The 25,085-nt window shown below is 37.8% G+C and overlaps 3 protein-coding genes across 5 annotated transcripts; 1 reads left to right on the top strand and 2 right to left on the bottom strand.

Moving 5' to 3' along the window:
* Positions 1-112: 112 nt before the first annotated feature.
* Positions 113-2,517, bottom strand: LOC124297072 (PAXIP1-associated glutamate-rich protein 1). Its single transcript, XM_046747682.1, has 3 exons — positions 2,376-2,517; positions 2,029-2,189; positions 113-1,725 (listed from the first exon to the last, which is right to left on the bottom strand). The coding sequence occupies exons 1-3, from the start codon at positions 2,442-2,444 to the stop codon at positions 1,491-1,493; spliced, it is 465 nt and encodes a 154-aa protein (XP_046603638.1). The 5' UTR covers positions 2,445-2,517; the 3' UTR covers positions 113-1,490.
* A 214-nt stretch (positions 2,518-2,731) lies between these two features.
* Positions 2,732-8,610, top strand: LOC124297070 (protein HGH1 homolog). 3 transcript variants are annotated; one of them, XM_046747679.1, is made up of 7 exons: positions 3,155-3,493; positions 5,593-5,786; positions 5,903-6,137; positions 6,554-6,787; positions 6,927-7,211; positions 7,294-7,455; positions 8,139-8,610. In XM_046747679.1, exons 2-7 carry the CDS (start codon positions 5,771-5,773, stop codon positions 8,242-8,244), a joined length of 1,038 nt encoding a protein of 345 aa, XP_046603635.1. In that variant the 5' UTR covers positions 3,155-3,493; positions 5,593-5,770; the 3' UTR covers positions 8,245-8,610. The 3 variants fall into 3 exon arrangements, with proteins under 3 accessions (XP_046603633.1, XP_046603634.1, XP_046603635.1); XM_046747677.1 differs by lacking the exons at positions 3,155-3,493; positions 5,593-5,786 and adding an exon at positions 2,732-3,098; XM_046747678.1 differs by lacking the exons at positions 3,155-3,493; positions 5,593-5,786 and adding an exon at positions 2,954-3,098 and having other exon boundaries at positions 7,294-7,459.
* A 1,019-nt stretch (positions 8,611-9,629) lies between these two features.
* LOC124297068 (uncharacterized) lies at positions 9,630-23,304 on the bottom strand. Its single transcript, XM_046747675.1, has 6 exons — positions 22,816-23,304; positions 20,279-20,709; positions 15,982-17,866; positions 13,235-13,630; positions 10,793-11,175; positions 9,630-10,159 (listed from the first exon to the last, which is right to left on the bottom strand). The coding sequence occupies exons 2-6, from the start codon at positions 20,573-20,575 to the stop codon at positions 9,812-9,814; spliced, it is 3,309 nt and encodes a 1,102-aa protein (XP_046603631.1). The 5' UTR covers positions 20,576-20,709; positions 22,816-23,304; the 3' UTR covers positions 9,630-9,811.
* Positions 23,305-25,085: the final 1,781 nt, after the last annotated feature.

The following is a 25,085-nucleotide window of genomic DNA, read 5'->3' as shown; positions in this document are numbered from 1 at the left end:
CGTAATGTGGGGATGATTTAGAAAATCTAAGAATGCTACTTGCTCATAAATGTCAAGAAAACTTGAGAGTACATTTTTTCGTCGTTGTTCGTTTTGATGCTATGACCATAGGTTTTGCGATCTTCTGAATCCAAAAACATTTTTATCTCACAATCGATTTGTAGATGTTTTTTTTCACTAATTTAACCCCTAGAAATTGAAAAAAACAGCTTAGAACTTTGGAAAATGGATAGCTACGAAAGTACAACGTTTCTCAATTGTTTCGCTATCACATTTAATGCTATGATCGCAACCATTTGAGACCTTGCACAATTATATATTGTGGCAAAATTACGTCTCACAATAAAAAGGCCTGAATCATTTAATTTTAGAGTTTTTGAAACTTTGGTAAAATTTCGTGAATTTTTTGACAAATTAGACCCTCAAGAAGACTAAACAGACATTCATCATAGGATCAACAGATTGGAAACATTCGTTAAAATTTTCTCATCTATTGGCTCTATCTTTCAACCGCGTATTTTGAATTAATTTTCGTTTGATAAGTTATATGTATAATATATAATATATAAACGGACCTTAAATAACTTTTGAAAAAGTAGATTTTTTGTAAAGCGATAAATTACGTTCTGGTCTCATCAATACACCAATGCGTTGACGAGTTATAAAATCCTAAAGTCAAAAAAAATATTCCCATGTTATTGAAATGGAAAATAGAAAAATATTAAGAGCTAAAATTTGGACAGCATCTTTTTGACTCAATATTTTCGTCTTGAATCTTGAAAAAAAAAATATTATATACATGTATATAATTATATCTAGAATAAATTGTATAATAATAATTACAAGTATGCAGTATGCTGATTTTGAATTAGCATACAGATATAAGTCTGCTCTGTACGGTAAAGGTAGAGTGAATTTTCAGCGACGCGAAACAATCGTGAAACAGTGTTAAAGATAATATATTTACAAAAAATTATCTCAGATCTAAAATGATAAACTTAAGATTATAGGCAATGTTATTGTATTCACACCTTCATGATATGATTTTTAATCGGTAGTACCGTATTGTTCCCAGTATAAACCGACCCCGAATATAGGATGGCCTCCAATTCTAAGACAGTATTTCAGGGTGTTTTTCTTAGTTACGAACATAAGATGGGTACGCGCATAAAATGAGAACGACTTTGGCGTGTGCTGTCAACAACTAAAAATCTCGACTCAGACTCGAAGCAATACGGTATATCAGTTTTATTATTAAACTTATATTCAATTCCAATAGTACAAAAATGTTTTCGTCACTGTTGAAACGATTTTTCGTACCAATGAATATCTTATTATTAAAAAATGGTGATATAAAATTCAATCAATCACCAAAAACTGAAAAATTACCAGTACAAAAGGGTCTTATTGTCAAACCCTGCAAAACCGACAAACTGTTCCAACAAATAATGTAGGTAAATTTTCATAGTTCGGATTTAACAAATGAAGTCCTATTGAGTTGCCTGTGGCTTGGGGTTTGGGGAGTTAGCTTCTGGCTTTTTAGGACTAGAGTTGATTTCTTGTTGTTCCAAGCGTCGGTGTCGGAGCATTGTAGATAAGACCCCGTTGAAACTTGCAGTCTTTTTCTTGGCACTACCTTTCGGAGTGCTTTCCCCAACTCGCCGAACTGGCATCCGTGGGGACGACATTTCATCCATAAAGTCAAAATCAGACTTCTCTTCAGTTCTATTAGATAGAACAAGAATATATTTTTCTTTCTACTTTGCAAGTAACTTTTACCCATCAATAAACTTTTCGCTTGTATTAGTAGAAAATAATATATTGGTCATATTATACTGTATATTATGTTTGTATAATTTTTAGATAAAACTCATATTTCTATGTGTATTTATATGAAAATCATGATATCAAATCATTTATATGTATATATTTTGGTACAAGAATGATATAACATGCATATATATTAGAAACTGTCGTTAATTTAAAAAATTATGCTGCATGTCTGTATGGAATTACATAATTACTTACTTATAATCCTGTGAAGTGTGATCCTGTTGACGATTATTGGTGGGTACTGGCGAAGGGCCTCGTCTTCCTGGACATTTCCATTCCAGTTCAAGAATATGATGGTTCACCTCCAATCCTTCAATCAATGCCATTATACTCTCTGGCTGCAGAGTCCATTCGTTCTGTGGAATTAAAAATTAGTTTTACAAACTTGACGATATCTCGAAAGGCTTGAGTCGATATCAAAATTACGAATTAGGTCTACACAACTTTCCATACTCTGAAACTTGGAAAATTTACAATACTCCATTCTAACTCGACTCGCTATAATTTATTGAAATCATTATTGAAAAAAGTGTTATTAGTACCGCTGTAGTTGCCTCATATTTTTCATCGTCAGAGCATTCGACTGACCAATCCTCGTCGCTCTGTTCCATACTTATGAAAAATGGTCAAATTTTCAACATGTCATATCCAGTGATTTAAGGTTAATCCGTTCAACGTCCGAATAAATTCAGACGGGACAATTTATATTATTCTAAGGCATCCAGCGTTCAATGCGACTTTGGCATTTGTTGCAAACCTCAAAGATCGCCCTAGATTACTTTATTTCTACTATAAACAAATGTTCGATCGAATCTCAGACAACCAGATTACACTTGTATTTTACGTTACTTTATGTCACGTTACGTTACACAAGGGCGTAGCCATGTCTGTTTACCGGCTTGGTGCTTTGCAGCGCGTTGTCTACTACGTGCAGTACAAAAGTAATCTCAGACGGAATCCACAAGCCGTACGCACAATTCAGAATCTGCCAATGAGACCTGAGATCATTTTGTGGAATTATAGAGAATAATGCGTGAATTTCATAATCCACAAGCAAAATTTAACAATCAATGGTACATGTAATAATTCCATGTGATTCAACTTTCGGTATCATATAACGGCACCGTGGAGTCAAGTTGCGTTTAGATCTCGGTTAAAACATATTGTGAAAGTCGTGCTAATGGAAGCACTTGAAGAAATATCACAATTTTTAGACATTGGAACTCGGTTGGATTTAAAATCCATCGCTTTGCAGCACGTGCTGAGTAAGTTTATTACCCTGTTGATTATTCATTGACCAATATCAATAAGTCTACATTAACCTAAAATATCATATCATATTGTGATGTTTTTGTCTTTGAGCTTGTAAGAAATTAACTAGGACATTTGTTAAATAACACCTCAGGGCCAAAAATCATAACATGACAATAATCGTCCAATGAAGGAGTTATCGAAGTGAAAACTTCTTTAGCGGCGCATTTGTATGAACATATGTCGTAAGAGATTCAGTCACGCCACATGGAAATTAAATTCAGTCGAGGTAGGCTTGAAGATGAAGAGATATCTTCAGTATCAACTGAGATACATGCAACAATTTTGCCTTCATCGACCAAGGTATTTCTGCAATGAGTCTTTGACTGTAGATTATTAAAGACAGCAGGTAAATGTAAATGACTTATGTGATGTTGGCCTGCGATTTTTGAATTTTTGAAATGATTTTATACCAACTAATTGCTCCCCAACTTCTCTTAATTGCTCTCTAAATTTTATTATTTGCATTCACACGGTTCTCGAAAAAATCGCAAAAAATGCATCTTCGGCAGCCGTCAGGTGTTTCGAGGATTTTAAAAATCCGCAGAATTTCCAAAGAATTCATGTACCAAATAGTTGCTCTCCAATTGCTCCCTAACTTTTATTATTTGCTCCTACACAGTTTTCAACAAAATCCAATTAAAAAAAAAAACTGTTCAAATTCAAAAAAGTGTTTCGAACAAACTGATGGTTATTCAAACGAAATGATATTTGCTTTCAATTGTACCTTAATTACTCCCAATCTTATGTTATTTTTGTTAATTGCGTCTGCGTGGTTTCGAATAAATCGAGAAAAAACGAAGAGGGCCTTTTCGCGAAGCGAAGTGTTGTCGAATTCGATTTGATATAATCCCTAAATTAATATATATATATATATATATATGTATAAGCACTTAATTTCTCCTGGGCATCTCGTAATTACTCCATAAGTCTTGTAATTTGCTTCTTCGTAGTTTTCGAGAAAATAGATAAAAAACAAAGGGAGTAGTTTGGAGGTTATATCGACGAGCGGCAGATTTACACTGAAATCTCCTATATAGAAATATTTAATTCGGCTCAAATACATATTGTTTCCAATTTCTTCTCGATTTGTTATCAATTATATATCAATTTTGTCATTTCCTCCATCGTAATTTTTGAAAAAACCGGGAAAAACATCACCGACTGATGGTGTGGCCGACAGTCGAATAGTTTCAGTTTCAAACTCGTGTCCGTATCGGAAAAATAATAGTTCGGCCCAACTGCCAAATGCTCGTCATCGCTCCTCGATTTTTATAAGTATTCTGTCAGTTTAATCAATTGCTACTACCTAATTATGGAGAAAACTGGTAAAAACTAGAGCAATATGCACCAGGGTGGAATTATCATTTTTTCGTTAGAATCGAGAATTTTCCACGACTCGACCCTCGGCCACGCATGAGTCACTTTCGTTTTTCCCAGTTTTCTCGAGAATTACGGGGAAGTAAACCGTAAAATTGATAGATAATTGATAAGAAATCGAGGAGCAATTAGAAGCAATATGCACCTGGGCCGAATTGATAATTTCTTGCTGGGGATTCCAGTTTAATTGTAAGTCTGCCGTTCGTTCGTATAACTTCCACACTAGGCCCTTTATTCTTTCCCAGTTTTCTCGAAAATTATGATTGAGCAAATTACGAGACTTACGGAGCAATTACGAGCTGTCAAGGAGCAATCAGTATCAAATGTCATTTTATTTTAATAATCATCGGTTTGTTCCGAACACTTCTTTGAATTTGGCGCTATTACCGGGGCTGACGTGCCCGATGAGATTTTTTTTTTTTTTTTGATTTTCTTGAAAACCATGTTATGTCTGTTATGGACTATTGAACTGGATTCTTTCCCTCTTAAAGTAAATACACCTGATGGGTTGTTGGTAGGATATTAATCAATAACACAGGCTTGCGATGGTTCCTCCCCGTAAAACTGAGTAGTATTTTTATTAGGTATTAGGAACGAATCTGCGAAAAAAAACATTATAAAAATTCTATCGCGTTAATTTTCTTTGATGGCGAGTAGCGTGAGGCTACATGGAGAGAGGACAGGATAGAGACTAGGTATAACACGTTAGAAGTTAGAAGTGTGGGAGAGTTAGCAAGTAGGAGCAATAAATAGGAACGACGTGTGGCGGTACACCGAATGTAAGAACCGTATAAGAGTGTATAATAAAAGTTAGGGCGTAATTCAGAGCAATTAAGGAGCAATTATTTGGCGCACTATTTTTTGAAAAATTCAATGGTCGCAGGCCAACTTCACACTTATAGCTGAATGGGGCATTTTTAAGCTCCGTACAGAAAGTTCTTATCGTAACATACTCGAATAACATAAGCCCCATAAGCAAGTTGATAAATGTAGGGCACTATGTAATTATCGCACCCGGTGTGACCTAGTAGTTGCTTTCAAAGGATACCCGTGACCGGTTGTTTTTAGCAATCCTCCGGCAACGTCAAGGGCATTGAAGATATGGGGATAATAGCATTGCCCTAGATTTAGTGACTCGTTCATGGGACTTTGAAGCTCTTCACCCCATCCCCTATCTAGTTTCAAAAAGCCTCATTTATCTGGCTGCCAGAGATGTGATTATTAGCAATCTTCGGTCAACGAAAGAATGCATATTTTGATGGGTAAAGCCGAGACCAGTTACATGCTCTTCATTATTCTTTCATACACGACGGGCACAAAATATGAATTGACTAATTACATTGAATATAGTTTTATTGTTCACGAATTATTGTTTCAGGTGTAACAGGCAGCAATGATGGAATTGAGCTGTTATTGAGCTTACCTGAAATAGTAAGGCAACTTGTTCTGCTGGTACAGGATAATTCAACATCAGTCTGCAAAGATGCGGCTCTTTCATTGATTAACATATCAGCTTATGATGGTGGAGCGAATGCATTACTGGTTATATCAGAGACATCGAAGATGAGACCAGATGAAAAACCAAATGATAATCTAGTACATACTTGCCTTAGGTAGTAGATACACTTCCTAATGATAATCAACATATAATTGTAAAAATATGAAATTGCCCTCATCAGTTCTCAGTTAACTAAACATAGATTATAACAAATTTATTTGTTGATAACAAAAGGCAAAAAGAAAGAAGAACCTGGATAGGCATTGTAATTGTTTCACCAAGAAAAAATTTCAGTTAGAAAAAATAAACAATTTCATGCAGTGATTTTCTCAGTTCGTGATTAACTATTTATTTTCAAATTCTTTTCAATGAAATTGAAGTTATCAAATTAACGTTTTTCTACTTAATTTTTAGTAATCGGATAACAATCGAACATGTTTGGTTTCTTTTGGATTAAGTATAATAGAAAAATGAGCGTAGATAGGATTTGAAATTTTTTTTCCGACTTATAGTTCTATTTGTTATTTGCAGATGCATTTTGGATAAGCAGAACGACTTGGCTGACCCATGTTGCATGATTTTGTCTAATTTAACGCGAGCGCATTCTCTGACAGAAAGAATTTTAGCGGTAGTTAATAATAGCGGTTATGCATGGAGCGCAATAATTGCCGCCTTTACGGCTCAGAAATATAACGAAAAGGGAGCCACCCTCCATTACTTAGGCCCTGTTTTCAGCAATCTTAGCCAATCTATTACCATGCGAAGGTATGTTCTCTGTACAAAGTAACGTTAGTAAAATGCCAATTATTTCTAAAATTGCACAAAGTTACAAAACTACTATCAAATCTTCTGTCTATACAAAGAAAAGTTGTATAGATCAGCTTACATTTTTCTATTCTTTTAGATATTTATTGGACAAAGAACATTGCGTCATTCAAAGACTTCTTCCCTTCACAGAATATGTTGAAAGCACGGTAAGACGTGGCGGAATTGTGGGCACATTAAAAAACTGTTGTTTTGATACGGAATACCATACATGGTTATTAGGTCCTAAAGTGGACATTTTACCTCGACTTTTATTGCCCCTTGCTGGTCCGGAAGAGTTCGACGACGATGATAATGACAAACTTCCGATAGAACTGCAGTATTTGCCTGAAAACAAAACTAGAGATTCCGATCCTGACATCAGGTAAACGGGAGAAAGATACACTAGAGAAAAAATACAGTTTTAGGATTCTGTGATAACATATTTCGTTGTATATTATCTTCAGAACAATGCTGTTGGAGGCTTTGGCTCAACTATGCGCAACAAAGGAAGGCCGTGAAATACTGAGGGATAAGAATGTATACGTTATCCTGAGAGAATTTCACAAGTGGGAAAAAGACAGAGCAGTTCTATTGGCGTGCGAAAACGTTGTGGATATATTGCTCAAGTTAGTTCTGATTTTTAGACAGTTTCTAATTGTTTCTGATAAGTGAAAAATTTTAGTAATTTCTCGAAATTTTGAAGACATTTCTCAATTTATATGCAGAAAATTAATGTCGGCAGATTTGTGGAAAAAAATTGCTATGTTTGAAAACTCTCTGAAAAGATTCCGCAATTATAGTTTTAATGAATATATTATTTTATGAATGTCCAGATTTTCTCAGCTGCATTTGAGATGGTTTAATTTCAACTGCTTCTCAAAAGTTTTTAATTACTCTCACAAAGCCATCCCAATTTCTCATAACGCGTTACGGTCGGAAAATACGCAGAACCACTAGAACTCGGAATTTTTCAGATCTGTGATACAAAACGGAGTTCTGTCAAAATATGAGTTCTTTCTAGAAGTTGATTCGATTTTCACCCCTAACTCGATTCTGTCAGAAACAGCCAGATGAAATAAAGTTTTTCATATTTTTGACAAAAAAACATACAGTTTCGAACGGAATCCGAGTTGTTATTGGAACAATTCAAAGTTTTGCTGAAAAAAAAACCAGTATTTTTCTCAGAACTGCCCGAAAAAATAGTATATTTCTGTGAAATATCTTCAAAAGACTATAAGAAGTTTTTGAAACTTTTTTACTAGTATCATAATGAAACAATAAAACAGAAGAGTTAATAAATATTTTTCAGAAAAGAGGAAGAGATCGGCTTGGACAATTTGAGGGAAGTAAACATACCTGAGGAGTACGAGGAAAAATTCAAAAAAATGGACGAAGAATATATAAACGATTCATAGGAGAAATTTTACTCTTCCGTGGTAATCGTTGAGTTAAAACATGAATCGTGACACTTTGTTGTAATACGTAAATACGAAAACCTTATCACTAAAATTATTCTACAAATGAATAGTTAATTTTAGTGACCTGGGTTTACTATAAAATGTTGCACTTCCCCTTAAATCAGTGAACTGGGTTTACTCTAAAACATTGCACTTTCCCTTAAATCTTTTATAACATAATAAATCATTTAGTTCAGTTTAAAAAAAAGTAAAAATTCCATCAAAAATTGACAAAACTTTTAAATATATAATGTAATCAATGACACTGTTATCCTGACACATTTAAGTTTTTTTTTTAAACCAAAATAAACCGTGACAAAGAAATACTAGTAGTACGATTTTATTATCCTATACTCACTTATATTTCTCACTTAAAGCAGGTCAATCAGGACAGAGAATTTCATACTGTCGTCCTATTAAATTATTCAAGAACGACATTTTGTGACGTTCTTAATGCGAATACCCTGTAGGTCGATAATTTGTCCTGTATCCGTAGCGTGATCTGTCTAGAAAGTGAGACTTTCCGTGACAATTAGAGGTCATTTGATAAAGTATTATAGCTGCATATATTTATATCATCTAAAGATTCATGATATCTATCTTATCACATATAGGTACAATGTATACGCGTAAGAAATTCGACTATGGTCAAACTTGTCTGATTGCAAGAATACAAGATTTTCAGATGAATACTTTTTCAGATCGAGACTCCTGCAGTCTGGGTAAAATTTATCTTGCGGACCAATGTCTCAACTGATATACAATACGTTGGTAATTGGCAGTTGGATGGCAGGTTAAAACATATAATCCGTCTGAAAACACCGCCAACAATTTCGAAGGCGATCGTTTACAAGCGCGTTCTCCACGTCTTCGGCGTTCCCGTACCATTTGCGCATCGAGTGGTCAATGTAATTAGACAAGTTTGACTAGATATAATTATCAGCACTCGATCAACTCAAAAATGTGATACATTTCTGAGAACTACATCATCCCACAGATTTTAGTTATCAATACGTTACATTATTGACCCGTGGGATCCTTGACAATATGGGCGTGATTAGGACAATATGGTGTCACATTGGGCTATCAGCTGATTGTTTTCGATGAATTTAACAAACGTACGAAGGAACAGAAAACATCGTGCAAGTCGTTGGCCTTCCATTTTCTGACCGTGAATCAATACAGAGTAAAATGGATGCAAAGAAATAGATTTTATAATTAAATATGGTGGAATGATAGTTAGTGTGGTATATTTACTGCCAGCGACTGAAGTCTGCTAACACCCAGAATAAACGTTTTTTCGGTATCTCCTATTACCCATAAATTATCGACAAGATTTCCTCGCAAATATTAACGTAAACTGCTTCTAAAAGCGAGAAACTTCCATTTTTTTTTTTTTTTGTCGGAAACCTGATCTTGTGCTGGTAACTGGTCAAATTCTCCATCTATACAAACTGGCATACTGCACAAATTTTCGTAGTATTATGTACAGAAAAAATGGCAATTATAATACTAATTGCGTCAATCAAGGTAGATAGCCAAGTCCAGCTTCCATGCTCGCTGAACTTTTCAAGCTCGACGCGTTACTGGCTCTTCTCCCGACCTTAGCAGAGCTGCCAAATACCGCGGCAATTTCGGCACTTTTTTTTATCGACAGCGCTTCGTGGTGCGCTCTCGATCTGCCAGTCTCACTGGCAGCAGCTCGCTTTCCTCTTCCGGTACCTCCAACGTAGATTAAACGTCCTTGCGGATCTCTTGCACCGACTACCAATACCTTATCGCTGTTCGCAGATGTCGATCGAGGGTTTTTACCCGGACTGAAAAGGTCGTAGTCCAAAGCCAGATTATCCGAACTGTTTGCCCTCGGGCGAACCTAGAAAAGTAAAATCAAGTTCACAATTCAAAATCTCACGTAATCGTGGTGGATCAACATGGCACTGAAGCAACAACTACTAATCGTTTTAGGCACATTGTGCCAATACCAAGCGAAGAAAAGTTTATGCTAGCTTTAAAACTGCTATTTTATGACATTAACCCTAATTGGTCACACTTCGTTAGAATTGCATAACGGTAACAGGGGATGATTTTCGCCCCAGCTCCAAAAAAATGATATCCTGCTTTAAGAATGAGTTTTAAAAATCTAAAAAAAATATCTACGTATTGTTTAAGGATCACGGAAAAAGCTCTCTTAGTTTTCCTAGCCAAAATTGATTCTTTAAATACTGTAAAACATCGGCAAAGTTACGGTACTATAAAACTCTACGACGAGTTTGAAAAATGTTGCTGTTAATGCTGATATTCACCCCAAGTGATCAATCAGTGTCACACTGATCACTAAAAGATTAACTAAACTAACTAAACTAAAAACTAAAAATGTAACTTACTAATTAACTAAAAACTAAAAGTGTTAAAAGACACTAAAAGACAGGGAATAAAAAGACTTGTACAATTTAATGCGACGCCATTCTTTGGCGCCAGATGGTGTCGTCCTGATTCGAACTCTCACCTTGTGGAACTCCAAGCTCCTGGATGAGGAGTAACTTTTGTTTGTTCTGACAGTTCTGACGACTTGCGGACTGCCAGCGCGACTCAGGGTGCTTTCCGACGGGACGATGCCGTGCTGTCTGAGTTGTTCGAGAATGGTCGGCTGTCGGACTGGCAGTTTTCGGGCGCAGTAGCACTTGTTGCTTTCGGAACAACTGTCCGTGTCGCACGAACACATCACCGTTGCGACGGGAATTTCCGGCGCCGATACGCGCCGCGACAAAGAGCAGTAGCATTTGTCCGCAGAGACGCACGTGCACGATTCTGAATCGTAGCTACATTCACTGCAGCTGACGTATCCGCTGCTACTTCGGTTTGCTGCTACTACTCTGCCGAAACGTCTGCCTGTGAGCATTCAAGAAAGCTATGAAATAAAAAATCACGATTATCAAAATGGCGCTGGGAATAAAATTTAAACCTGAGTTCACCGCCAGGTTCACCGTTATCTATAAGACAGACACTGTATAAATTGTCAAACAATTATACTGTACAACACTGTCAATAGTCCCATGAAATCTTTGATTACGTTTGATTAAACCTGTTCCGATCGTAAAAGTTTGTCGAAACTAGAAAATTATTCAACAGCGTCAACGCTACACGTAGCAATATTTAAGAAAATAATTAGGTACATATTTCACATTTAGAAATCTCAGTTCTGCGTGTTCAAGGAGTTGCCCTGCTCGATTCTGACGTTGACGTTCATATCTCCAAATATCCAAGTCCATTTATCTCAAATGCGAAAAAGGGCTCAACAGTCTAATTCTATATGGAATTTCGCAGCAAACCATTCCAACACATTTTCATTTGACGCAGAAATACGAAATCGTAACAATACATTCGTGAAATACATGCCTTTTCTTTATTTCTGCGTCAAATGAAAATATGTTGGAGTGTTTTTGGTCAGAATTGCGTATATAATGGGGCTGCTAAACCATTTTTTGTGTTTGAGATATGTGGACACTGATATTTGGAGGTATATACGACAACGTCGAAATCGAGTAGGGCACCCCCGTAAGAATGAATGGCCCGAAAGCATATGACAAATGAAACATTAGGAAAAAAGATAAAATCGTGTAAAAGTCTCCACGAGTGCTTTTTGTGCTTATGAGAGTAAACTCGAATGAAGCAATGCAATAGATATGATTCTGATTGAATTCAAATAACACAAGCTAAAATATCAGCAATCTAAAAAACGAGTTTATATAGTTACTCAGATAGAACGCACGTATAGATAAAGTCTAAATGACCGCCCATAATATGCACATTATCCGTAATTAATGCGTTTTACTTATATTGTACGTATTTTAGATGGTCATTTAGATTTTAGCTATACATCCGTTCTAACTAGTATAGAATTACGTTCAGAATCATTAAAATCTGCTGATTTTTATCCCACTGTAATACATATGAGTCTTTTTGCATATTTGCCATCAAAGTAAGCTTAGGTTATAGGAACCGGATGAAAAGTACCAGAGCTCAATCGTATTCAGCTTTCTAATTATAAAACCTTCCTTCAAATTATTGGTATCTTAGCTTGTGTTATTCGACTTTGCTCAGAATCATATTTCTGTAATAGCTCTGCAGTAGGGATGTTCTTTCATTCTTGTTCACCGTATGGGCACAGATAACATTGCATAGTAATACTTTTAGAAATCAAATAAGGTAAAAAAAATGTGTCATTAAATACTGCACATTTATGTAACATCGTCATTCCCTTTCATGAGTAAGTTCTTGTTGAACAAAATTTTTAAGAATCTAATCAGTTTAAAATTGAAAATGTCATTTTGAAACTTCATTCATCAATCATTCAATTTTGTAAATTTGCCGAGTACTTCAAAAAGTGTGAATTGCATCAGTTCAAATCGTCATTATTTGAGTACAAAGACTTACTACAATTCTAATTATGATTATTTTATATACAAATTAGATATTAAATATTATGTATAATACATCAAACATCTCAATAAGCGATTAAAAGCATTGTTAGCTTTGATAATAATTATAATTTTTTCATTACAGCGTAGATGTGATCATTTTATTAGACTGAGAACTAGAATATTGTTGAAAGCATAACTATTGAATATATTGAAAGTTTATAATAATATAGAAAGAAATAGTTCAAAATCGGAAAAAAGAGAGAAGACCAGAAAAATTGCAAAAATCATTAGCGGGAGAAAAGAGTCACTTTTCTCTCGCGGATGAGGGAAAAAGTATACGCGGAAATCATATACTACTTTTCTCCCGCTTATCAGGTAAAAAAAGTAAATATTATCGTTGAGTCGGTAATAAAGATTTCCTCTTCTATCTTTCTTATAACTTTTGATTTCGACGGTACGGACCATTCATCCTCTTAAGATGGGAATGAAAGTGTGTTACACACATAAAACAACGGTTTTCAACTCACAAGTATCGCTGTCTTCGGAGGTTGTTTGTCCAATGGCGGCCTTCGGACGGCATCGAGAAGATCTTTTACGGTTTAGTTTACTGGTGAGGACTCGATTCCTGGTATTTCTGACGTCATAGGACGAACTGCTACCCAGACTGTCGTTCAATTTTCTCGCGGGAAAAATGACCGAGGTGAATTCCGTCGGACCGCCTTTCAGCCGGGAAACTGACCGCTTTATGGCCCGACCAAGCAGACAAGGGCGTCGCGACGCTCGACCTCGTTGCGGTCGACGACGCCTTCGCATTATACTCGCTGAACGCTCGTACAATTCGTCGCGTGTCAAGGTCGTAGCTAATTTCAGGAGGAACTCCTTATAGAGCGGCTTCAGATCGTTGAAGGACATTCCTTCGGGATCTGAAAAAAAATCATCGAACGAATCGTAAATTAACGAATCGTTAAAAGTCTACGCTGCGGACATATATGCGAGTTAGTGGAATTGTGAAATTGTCGAAAAAGAAAACATCGACCAGATGTGAAATATTTAATGCTTTGTTATTTATGAATTTCGGAATAGCTGTAAATTCGTACGAAACTGGGACTGAGAAGATGTAAGCCTTGGGGGAAAGAATTTGCCACTAAATCGCTGGAGTACTAAAAATACGACGACAGGCGAATCAGGTCAGAAAATTCCTTACCTGCATGCCTTTCTCTGAGTGGATACCCTTGTTTTCTGATTAAGCTATGAGCCAAGTAAGAGATACCGAGATTCGTATCGTTTGGTTTGTAGTTTGAAAACATAAATATGCCGATTTTAAGTTAAAACATGGAATATTCTTGCTTCGGAGCAAGTGTCACATTACGTTTTGCATATCTTGTTCGCGTTTATAGATTATTACTGCAAAATCTTCCGACACCGGGGTCACGTCTGCATTTTCGACGATCACACATGAACGCATGATATACCCATGTGACGTCATTCGTTCAGTCGTTATTGCAGGGGGCACGGTTAGTTTGAAGTATAGGTAATCGAAAACTAACGGTAAGTTTCTGAAAATAACCCGTTAATTACTCATACATCGAGGTTGGTTGGTCAATGTAATTTATATTTTACGATTCTGCGCTTATATTTACTGTTAATTTGCATCTCGATTAGACCAGCTAGTATAGACAGCTTTTATAGTTGAATTTTAGGTTGAACGTCTGGAAATCTGGCAACTACAGGACGTGTTTGAGACAAACTTATTATACCGCATTGCATGTAACATAAACCATAACGTACCAAACTTACGAGTTTCATTTGACACATATTTCTTTTTTATATTGATGTAACTGGTTTCGATTGTATAATTAGAGACTTGGAGTGACTAAGAATGTCGCTACGTATTTTTGCCTCACGGTTCGGAATATGGATTTGGGTTAACATCAACGGTATAATATTAATCAAACAAAGTATACTTTAATTTCCGTGAGAAGGAAATGTATAGAGAAAAGGCAGGGAAAGTGAACCTCCCCGATAATATATCAAAATTTTTCTAAATTAATAAACATTACAAATTTATTTATTTAGTTGCATCCGGAGAATTTTAACATCAAACTTTTACCACGACTTTTTCCTAGTCGTAGTAAAATATAGTTAATTCGATGGTAACTGTCTCTTGATGCAAGTGAATAAATAAATTTCTAATGCGCGTTAATTTTGAAAAAATTATACACTCGTCTTCGTTTAACTTTTCATTTTTTGGTTAAAATCAGAAGATTCAACGATCAAAATCTCAACTTCTGACATTATTTCCTTAATATGCCCACTTTGCCCACCTCGCCTCTATCTGAGTTAGAATCACGTTAATTTTTGTCGTTCTCCTTATCAATCATCAAAATCACTATCGTTATTTACAATTTATAATGACTGTTTGAATCGGCAGAAAGTTAGAAAGTAATCTTCAAAAAGTCTAATGGGACAAACTCGCAAGTAAGAATTATCAGCGTGTAGTTTTTCTATCCCGCGTACTTAGATCAGCTAATTTTTTCGGAAGTATCTTGCTACTCTAAATTTTATTACAACTGTTAAATATTGGGATTTTCGAATTGCACAGACTCTAGTATATCCGTCTTATTTAATTTTAAAACTGATATGTCATATTACTCTGCATTGTTAAATGAATAAAAGTCCGGCGTTTTATCAAAAACAATCAACTGCTGACGCCATATTTATTATCCAGGCCCACGTTAAGGGAACACAGCAGTGTTCTCCACTCTGTATGATTTTTTTATTTGCCTAAAATTGAAACTCGTAATAAAGCTTCATAAATCAAGTGATTTTCATCCGCTTTCAATCAATTCTGTTTCATTCGCGTCTGCAGATACTATTTAAAATGATGGCAAAAATTGATCTTTTTCCACAAGCCCCTTGCGCTAAAATTTGTTTCGCAACAATTAAAAAAAAATCTGCATTTATCGGAGGAGCGTAGGAAACAAAGTTGCTATAGAGATTACATTTAAAAGAATTTACTCCAAAAATTATACGGTAAGGAACTCCTTAAGAGAGTCCACTTTTTACCCTTATTTTAAATAATAGCTGGACACGTATGAAACATAATGGATTGAAACCAGTTGAAAACCATTTCTTTTCCGAAGCTTCATTATGATTTTGATTTTCAAGCAACTCAAAAAATTATAGAGCTTTACTGACGTCTCTCCTTACGGACCCCGACAGCAGAATCGAGGAAATGAATAACCAGACAGAACATACGATGGTAAAAACTCACCAATTATAGCAGCTAGAATATCGTCGACACTGGTAAGGCCTTCCTGGTTCCGAAACTCGTCGAACAATTCGGTGAATCCTAGGGGAGTGCGGCCTTGAAATTTCTCAGGTTTTCTAGTGCTGCTAGAGTTCAGAAAGCTCCCTCTTCTGGGCAGTTCAACCCTAGTCAGCAAATCGCCACCGTCCAAGTCGAGATCACTCTGTGCTTTCTTGAGCCGATTTTCCTGTTGCGCGGCGGAGGAAAACACCATATCATTTTCCACGCGACCGATTCTCGGAGGTTCACTGCCGGCTCTGCTGCTCCTTCGCGGTTTCGGCTGCGAATATTCCGTAACCTTGGAGGTGAGCGTATTTTTCGATGCTGGTTTCGTCAGCGAGACATTCGACGCTGAAGACTGTCTTTCAGTGACTTTAGCACCTTTAGCCTCTTGGCTATTACGCCCTTTGTACACTGCGGAGTTTCTCGGGTACCAAGACTTTCCTTTTTCGTTATACTCCTCGTCTTCGTCCTGATTCAGAGTTGAAATCTTGTCGACGTCCCTGAAGTGCTCCTCGTACACCTGCCTCTGATCTTTGCTGCGCTTGCTAGCCTCACTTTGATCGTAGATGTTGTACGAACCCGATATTTGATTGTAAATCCCGTTCGAGTTGCTCCTCTCGCTCGTCACACTGCTCGCTCGACTTTGATAACCCTGCTTCTTCGTCGGCTGAATATTCTCCTGATTCTGATTAAGTATGTTGACACGTTCCTCGCCGATGCTGGAAGTCGGCCGTCTTATTCCGCCATTCGAGGGATCATCCTTCTCAACTTGCAGCTTCCCGTCATCCAATTTCCCGGTGTTGCGAGGTCCAGGAATTTTCGTCTCAACTCCGACGTACGTTGAACCGGAATGCCCTCGGGTCCTAAAGTTGTCCTTAATATCGTTTCGGTTACTGTCTATTCTTTGGAATATTTCATACTGGTTCTGATTCCGAGCTGAAATCACCGACTTCCCATACATCGAATTGTTCTTGTTGTTCTCCTGAAGAACCTTCTGACTGACCGAGTTATTATCGACCGTAAGCGACAGCGGCAATGCAACGCTCAGGGCGACGGATGACCGGCGACTCCTTCCTTCCAATATGTCCTCCGCCTTGACCTCGACGGTCTTCCCGCTTCTCTCGACCAAATTTTCGAGTCCACTGGAACTACCCTCGTCCTTGGACAGCGAGTTCTTCTTTACCCTCGGAGGGCGGACGGGATGCGGAGCCGTCGGTCTCGGAGGTGGAGGACCGAGCCGGCTTCTTCCGGTTGGCAGAGCGTCCCGCACGATGCTCGAGGAGAGCGACGCTGCTGAAGCCAAGCTGACACGGCCAACGCCGTTTGTCTGTCTGGGTCGCTGCCTGTTGGCGTCAAGATCGGCGAGCAGCGCGCGGTAAAGCGTAGCGGCTGCTGCCACGGCGTCTTCCTCGACTCGACAGACGAAGGCGTGACATTCAAGCAGCCGCACGGCGCCGGGACGTCTCATCACGACAGCGAAAATCGGCGGGCAGGACCGCGCGCCTCTTTTCAAACTCTTCATCGTCCGGTAGAGATCGGCGTGCTTGTCGTCCCCGCAGGACGAAGGAGTCGCGTCGTCGCCGACCAGCGGCACGAAGGCGAATTGAAGCTCGCCAGATTCCAGCCTCTTTGATCTCAGACCCAACGCGCTCCAGACCGCGATTCTCCGGAAGGGGTTCGTCTTCTCCACTGACTCGCTCGTTCGAAATGTCAGGCCTCGTCGTGAGACCTCCAGCTCAGCTGGCAGCGACTTTTCCAACCTACCCAGGAGGTCTCGGAGGGGCTCCTGAAGACCGCGGACACTCGCCACTCTACCTCCAACTGGCGCAGCTCCCAAGTATCTCACCTATATTGGAGTATTTAGTGATTAGCAGGCTTATTCACCAAGTGAATACTTGCGACAATTAGTGCCGCTAGATTTGTTTTTTCCTTACGCACGAGAGAAATTTTTCTAATTTACCAAATGCGAAATGTTTTGTTAATTCAGGTAAACTTTCTTAATTTTTAGGATTTTAAGGTTATTAGGTTATAAGGGTCTGTTCCTTATAGGGTCACTTTGTTTTCCGTTCGTCTGTCCGTCTGTCAAGACCCTCTTTCTCAGGATTAGGTGGAAGTATCAAGTTGAAATTAAAATCATATATTAAAGTCTACGGTCGCTTGGAAGTGTGAAAATGTCAAGCTTCTAAGTCAACGCAATCAAAAGAAATGGCTATTTGCGTCACATATTTTCATACTCGCAAACTCACTCATCAAAACCTCTGGGGTAGTTCCCGTTGATCTAGAATCATGGAATTTGGAGAGAAGCAAGGTCTAACAGTACAAGTAAAGGAAAATGTCCGAAAATAGTTAATTTGTAGTTATATCACGTAAAAGCAAAAGAATTAAGTTTGTACGGAATCTTCAGGGCGAAAGTTCTACTCGCACTTGTTCTGTTTTTTTCTTCACTTTCTTTCATTTGACGATAAAAATTATTATTTTGACCACTTTTTTCATGGATCAAATAACATGCCATTGATTCGAGAAAAGATTCCCTTCTCCATATTTGATCGCCGTATTTCGTAAATTCAGTAACTTCTTTCTCCGTGTGCAGTTTACAATCAAAACACTTTTAGTGAAATCATCGTAGGTTGTAAAGATTGTGACGTTTTTTTGACAACGATTCAATGACGTGTTCTCTCTAAACACTAGTAATTGCGTTATCGCCATTAAAATTTCCAACTCTATTTTTTTTTTTTTTCTTACATGACCGAGAGATATTGGATTCGTAAATTCAAAATGGTGGATCCAATATGGTGGACAAACAAAAACGACAGGAAGAAAAATTTTGAACAAATTAGCATTCGGATTTTCATGTTGCATTATCAGAAAATGCTGTTTTTCGTAGAAAAGTACGAATTTCGATCATTTATTTACATGTGCTCTTTTTACAATAAATAAATGAAAAGGTTAAAAAAATTTTGTAGACTTAGAAATATTTCGAGGACCACGTGGACCCAGAAAACTTGGCAGTTGTTACGAAAAAAGTAGTTTAATAAATAAAAAGTTGCAAAAACAAAAAAAAGGTGGGACGCTGAGTGTCACATACTGAATTAAAGGGTTAATATGTTAGTAAACGGTACATTTTGCGGCAGAAAATGGCGTCTGTTGATATTTCGAATCGCGATTATTTTAAGCGAAATTTAAATCGTAAGATTTGAATGTATTCGTTTCGCCCACTCTGTTACAGGACCGCGATTATTTCCAGATTCAGGTTTCATAAGATATACGATATAATACAGCATGTTGTGCTCTTCATTGAATGAATAAACCGATTTGCGGAAGAGAGTTTAAATTTTCACCTCTTCACGTCGAATAAATGGATATATATATATATATAATATTTCCTATTATACAAATCCGATGCTTTCGACTTTCTGCTTTATTTAAACGTTTACCTATCACATATGGCATAAGAATACACACTTCAACTGTTTAAAAATCTTGTTGGCAATGCACGCAACGCGGATTTAAAGTAAAATGAAAGTGGTGCTTAAAAATTCCGACCAGCATAAACCAATGCGCTGTAAAGAAAGTCGTGCTTTGATTACACGCGCATCGCTGTGTATACTGTAAGCAAATACGCCATTAACGGTACGGTTTCTTTTTTGTTTAAATATTTCGTTTTTGAATTATCCATTTATTTACGTATATATCATATCGAAATCGACAAGTAAATGTTACTTCATGCATATTTAAATATTCTGATTTAAAGTAGGTATCCACTTAACGGATTCGACGGGAAGCAAAAAGAATTAGGAAATCAAATTCAAAAGAATGACATTTTATTTTTTTAAAGATTGATTTCGGCACCGTCTCATTTTTTCTTGTCTGATACTCACATCGAAAAGTTCGGATAGATCTTAGTCTCATCATGTCCTTTGCAGTTCCATCGCATTTATCTGTACGGTCAAACCAATTGCGGTGCGGTTTCACTTATGTTAATTAAATTCAACTATTTCACCGTACAGGAAAAGTCATTAGGGAACAACGAGTTGAATCGGTGGTTTAGATTATATGAATTTTTATGCGCTTGGCAGAGCGTGGACGACACGCGATTCCCGACAAAAAAGCAGACGAGAAAGAAGAAAATAAACAAGACAAACGAATAAGAAGTAGCGCTCGAGGAAGAGAGAAAATCTTCTGAATTTCATACACTAGAATTGTCTAAAATGTTTAAAGCGAAGAAACTGGAAAAGAGGACAAACGGTTCCGCACTCACTGGCAATATGGCGGCGGCGCATTCCCCTGGGATTCCAGTCTCAGCTTCGACTGATGCGAACATGGCTTCGATCCGAGCTTGGACAGCGCTGTTGACTCGTTTCTGCTCTTCGGCACCGATTTCGTCCAAATTGTCGAACGTCATCGCGGGCAGATTCACCTCCGCGTACCAGCCTCCCAACATGGAGCTGCAGACTGAACGCGTGTCTTCGAAGAGGGCGTCGATCCGCGCCTTGCTGGTCAGCGAAGACTCTGAAGGTGCCCCCGCCAGCCGGAAACCGTCTTCGACGACTGACATCTCGCGAAATATGGGGAAACCGTATTTTGCGATATTCAATTTATCACCTGAGTCGCCGGATCAATTCTCCTCAACTTCTAGTCGTAAGATGTTCAAAAGCCCCGTCATCACGGTCCGCGATGTGTCAGGTCACACTGAAACGAAGAAAAGACATTTTCTAAGGTCAAATATGCGGGGTTGGAGAAAATTCTGTTCATTTTTCCTCTCTGTGGTGATTGGACTCTACGGTAAAACCATTCCTGCAAGAGAGCGCAGCCATCTGGTTGCCGTTTCACGAACTACAACCATTTGATCACGAAAAATAAAACTCGTGTTTCTTAAGTTGTGGTATTTGAATAGCGACAATTTTCAGGGGAGGTGGTCACCCTTTCGGTCTTACTTTTTAAGTCAACTTTGAATAGTTGTTACTAATCCGAAATGGTTCGCAAGTAACCAGAATCTTTATATCTGAAAATTAATAGTTTTATCTTCATTTAAAGACGTAAAGAGAAAATGCGGTCCATAAATGATTAACTTTGCACTCATTTTACTCGAAATGTTTTTCCACGTTAACGTCGGAACCATTTGTAACATTATGATGAAGTTTCGTACACATTCTATTTTTTTACGTAATTTTCGTAGGAAGCAGATTATTCAGGTCCGAACTAGACTCTGTGACTTATAAATTACAGACATTCTAAAATTTTCTAAATTCCCTCAGAACGTACTGAATTTATCGAATTTTAGCCATGTGTTATTTATAGCTAACAGAGTATAGTTCGAACACATATCGTTCTGATTTCTGCACGTACTATGTATTAGAATAGGTAGAATGAGTACAAAATTTCATAGAAATTGCGTGAATGGCTGCAAAGTTATCGTACGAAAAGTGTCGAAAGAAAGTCGTTTTGAGTAGATATAATGAGTGTAGTTGAATAACTATTGCTAATTTTTCAAATTCCAAGATTTCAAATATACACAAAACTGGTATTTTTCAGTCGTACAATTGTTTCTTATTTGCGCCTCCCCCCCCCCCCCCCCCCCTTTCGCCGCCGCCTTCCAATCTCACACCCTTTAGTACAACAATGAGTACTAATTCCGTAGTGCAACAAACACTTTTTGGATCAATTTCGGCTATATTCATAAGCCTACATACATGTGCAAGATAAGATTTATAGCGAATGGATTTTAGCAGAATAAATTGTAATAATATTAGTGTCTAATTCCACTAATTCTTGCGCTATGTGTATAATTTTCTGCTTTGCCATTTGCATTAATTATCGAGTAAGTTAATAGTTTTTTATAGACTTGTTTTACGATTGAAACGGACGGAAATATTTTAATCTTCGTACCTACTTAATATTAGCGAATCGAATGCACGGGTCACTGACACAGAAATTGACTCACAAGTCAAATGGCGAGACCCCGTTCGTTATATGGTTTCTCGGTTCACAGAATGTACCCTATTCATTTAAGAGACCTCATCACTTTGTTGCAACTTTCTATAGCACATTTTCTTTATCCATTCGTCTCTTGGCTGTCGATGTTGAAATATTTTATCTAATTGTCAGTACGTGACACAGCGATTGAGCAATGATACTAAAGTTTCACGTTCATGAGATGGGTACAAAGTACCGTCAGGGAAATACACTGGACGTGATTAATTGCCTTTACTGTTTCACTGATATTGACGTTAAGCATTCGTCAAAACGCCAGACTCCGTTATTCAGAATAACATTAATTTGTTAACATCAAGTCAACACAGCTTAGACATAGAAGTAAAAATAGAAGGAATCGAATAATGAAAAAGTATGATCCAACTGACACGGGTAAGGCTGCACACGTGTGTATGATGTACACGATCCTACAGTTTCACCAAAGGGCATTGACATTTATCGCATATGTATATACCCATAAAACTTAATAGCGCAGTAATAAGCAATTTAATTTCGCGTCAATGTACACGAAATTCATTATACCGTTTGCACACCGCAGTGCAGACAATTCTCTGCAAAATCGACACGCAAAATTGCGATTATGTCTTGAATTTTTTATCGACTTGAATCAAACTAATCGTCAGGGATATTTAATCACAGAATGAAATCAGATAAAAATTACTAGGCTGGTTTGATTCCAACGAAGCTAATTGTAATCGGAGAACAATTCGAGGACAGTCCAATTCCACGTTCAAATTGTATGATCATGAAAAATGCAGATAAAAAGAGAGATGAAATTCACCACAACTTGCTTGCGATACTTACAACAAATAGTGTAATTCCATATTTTGATTATCTTCATTATTGAAAACTGGTTAAATCCCGTCACTAAATTGTACAATATCAACGCACTGCATGGCTCACAATGTTATGGCATAAACGACTCTGGTCACGTCTAATTGAAATTTGCAACTTTTGCTGGAGCACCCCGGTTTGATAGAATGATAATAAAATGAAAAAAAGAATCCGGAGAACCTGCGAGTTGAAAAAAAGTTCTTCAGACGGATCAGGACTGGAGGCTGTGTGGCGACGCGTGGTCCATCACTGCCGGGAAGGACGCGCGAGGATCGAAAGACTCGAGAGGGATCGACAGAACCGGAGGAAATACTCTTCTGACTCTTCCGAGGTTGGCGCAACGGTAGCGAACAGTCGAGTAACGGTACCAAGACACGAAGACGGCACTGGCGGCCATTTTTCTTTGTGCCGTTCGCCTGCTGGCGCTCCGTTCACGGGCGAAGCTGTGCGGTCGATTCAAGGTACTGTTACTTCAACCACCTCGCTTGATTATGGCTGTCCGCTGAACGCTTGCCCGTTTTTCAGCCCGACCCTTGCTGGACTCCCCTGCCGTAAACGGCCCCTCAAATTCGAATCGTTCCATCTGCGCAGCCGCAGACGCTGGGGTCAACCGTCGAATGAAGATCATACGCTGAGCGTAGGCTCTGCCGATAAAACAGGAAAAACGGTTCAAACCGAGCAGTCAATATTTTGCAATACCGCTAGGTTGTCCATTCGATTGGCAGAACGCTATTCTTTCACGTTTCGAACACGTTTCGTCTTCGGATTTAGAATTAGACATCAATTTTTCTTACTAGAATTACCCAGCTGTTGACAATCATTGGTGGCTGCTTGATTAATCGGAAGGTCCTTCAATATTATGCACACAGTATTATGTAGAGATTTTCTGTACGAAATTTGAACCATACATTATTTAACACAACTATGACTGCCTTTTCGTGATACCAAATTTATTGCTCATTTGGTGAGGAACCTTGTTTTTAAGGATGAAAAAAATATTTTCATTTTAATTGAATTCAAAAATTTGACGGAAAATTGTAAAACTGTTCTGCTCAGGAATTAGGAAAAACAAATAACGACCGTTGATCAATTTGCCACGGAATGGTGTATACGCCTTTTACCCATATTCCGAAATATTTAAATGCGTGCAGGTCTCCGAATCAACATCAATGCCGCTTAATTATTGACCGTGTTCTTTGATGACCCTGTTACAGCTAAACCTAAAAAGCGAACATACGTGAGTGTTTTCTGCGGTATGCATTTTTCAAATTTTACAGCTTATTAATTATATATCTAGACCGATTTTTCGGGTTCCTCAAAACCGTCTCCTGCATAGATTACGCATAAAATATATGTTTAATAATTAAGGCTATTGATGTCACTTCGCGACCCAATCGGATTATATAGTATAATGGATTTTAGTTTACGATTATTTAATGAGCCAGAGGACTCAGTTCAATGTTTGCCGTGGTTCTGGTCAATGGTTCATGTAAATTACTCGTCAAACTTCAGACCCGTTATGGCTGATCATTTCGCGTAGTAGGATCAAGTCCGTTTCGCAGCAATCATCTATGTTATGACTTAATAACACAACAGATGATACGCGTCACTTTACCACTCGATCACTCCAGCTTACACGGGGAAACACGTGGACTCAAAGAAAATGTTATGAGTATTTACACCAAAAAATTAGGTACACCAGTTGTAGTAAACCCAAGCAAAGAATTATTGCACAGAATTTTGCAATTCCCGTGCTATTTACCAATTGTCTTATGAATTTTCTCATGTCGAGTTCATTTGGCCTTGTGTGTTTATTCGCCGGTAATCTCCTGAGGAATAAATAATTCCAACCACAGACTTGATTTCGACATGGTGCTGCAGCTCCATGTGACGAATGAGGGATAATTAAGCGAGAAATTGACTCGACCGAGAAAATAGTAATTGGAGCAAACGGACGAAATTAGTGACGACGTCTGAACTGGCAAGTACTCGTGGTAGACATAAACAGTTATGTGGAGCGTCGATATGTAATTAATGTGACGATTACTCGTAACGTGTTTGATATTACTGACGAATAGACATTGTCAAACAGAATGGAACTACGGAATTTTCTTTCCGAAGCATAAACGAAGAAACCCCAAAGTTGGAAAATTGAGGAAAGTCATGCAAGAATCGAAATGGTCAATTTATACCTTGATATTGTTGAGGATCAGCCTCAGGCCTTGAAGCGAACCTAGGTT

Source organism: Neodiprion virginianus, chromosome 2 (assembly GCF_021901495.1).
Source record: "Neodiprion virginianus isolate iyNeoVirg1 chromosome 2, iyNeoVirg1.1, whole genome shotgun sequence".
Classification (NCBI taxonomy): Eukaryota; Metazoa; Arthropoda; class Insecta; order Hymenoptera; family Diprionidae; genus Neodiprion; species Neodiprion virginianus.
This window is presented reverse-complemented; position numbering and strand designations above follow the sequence as displayed.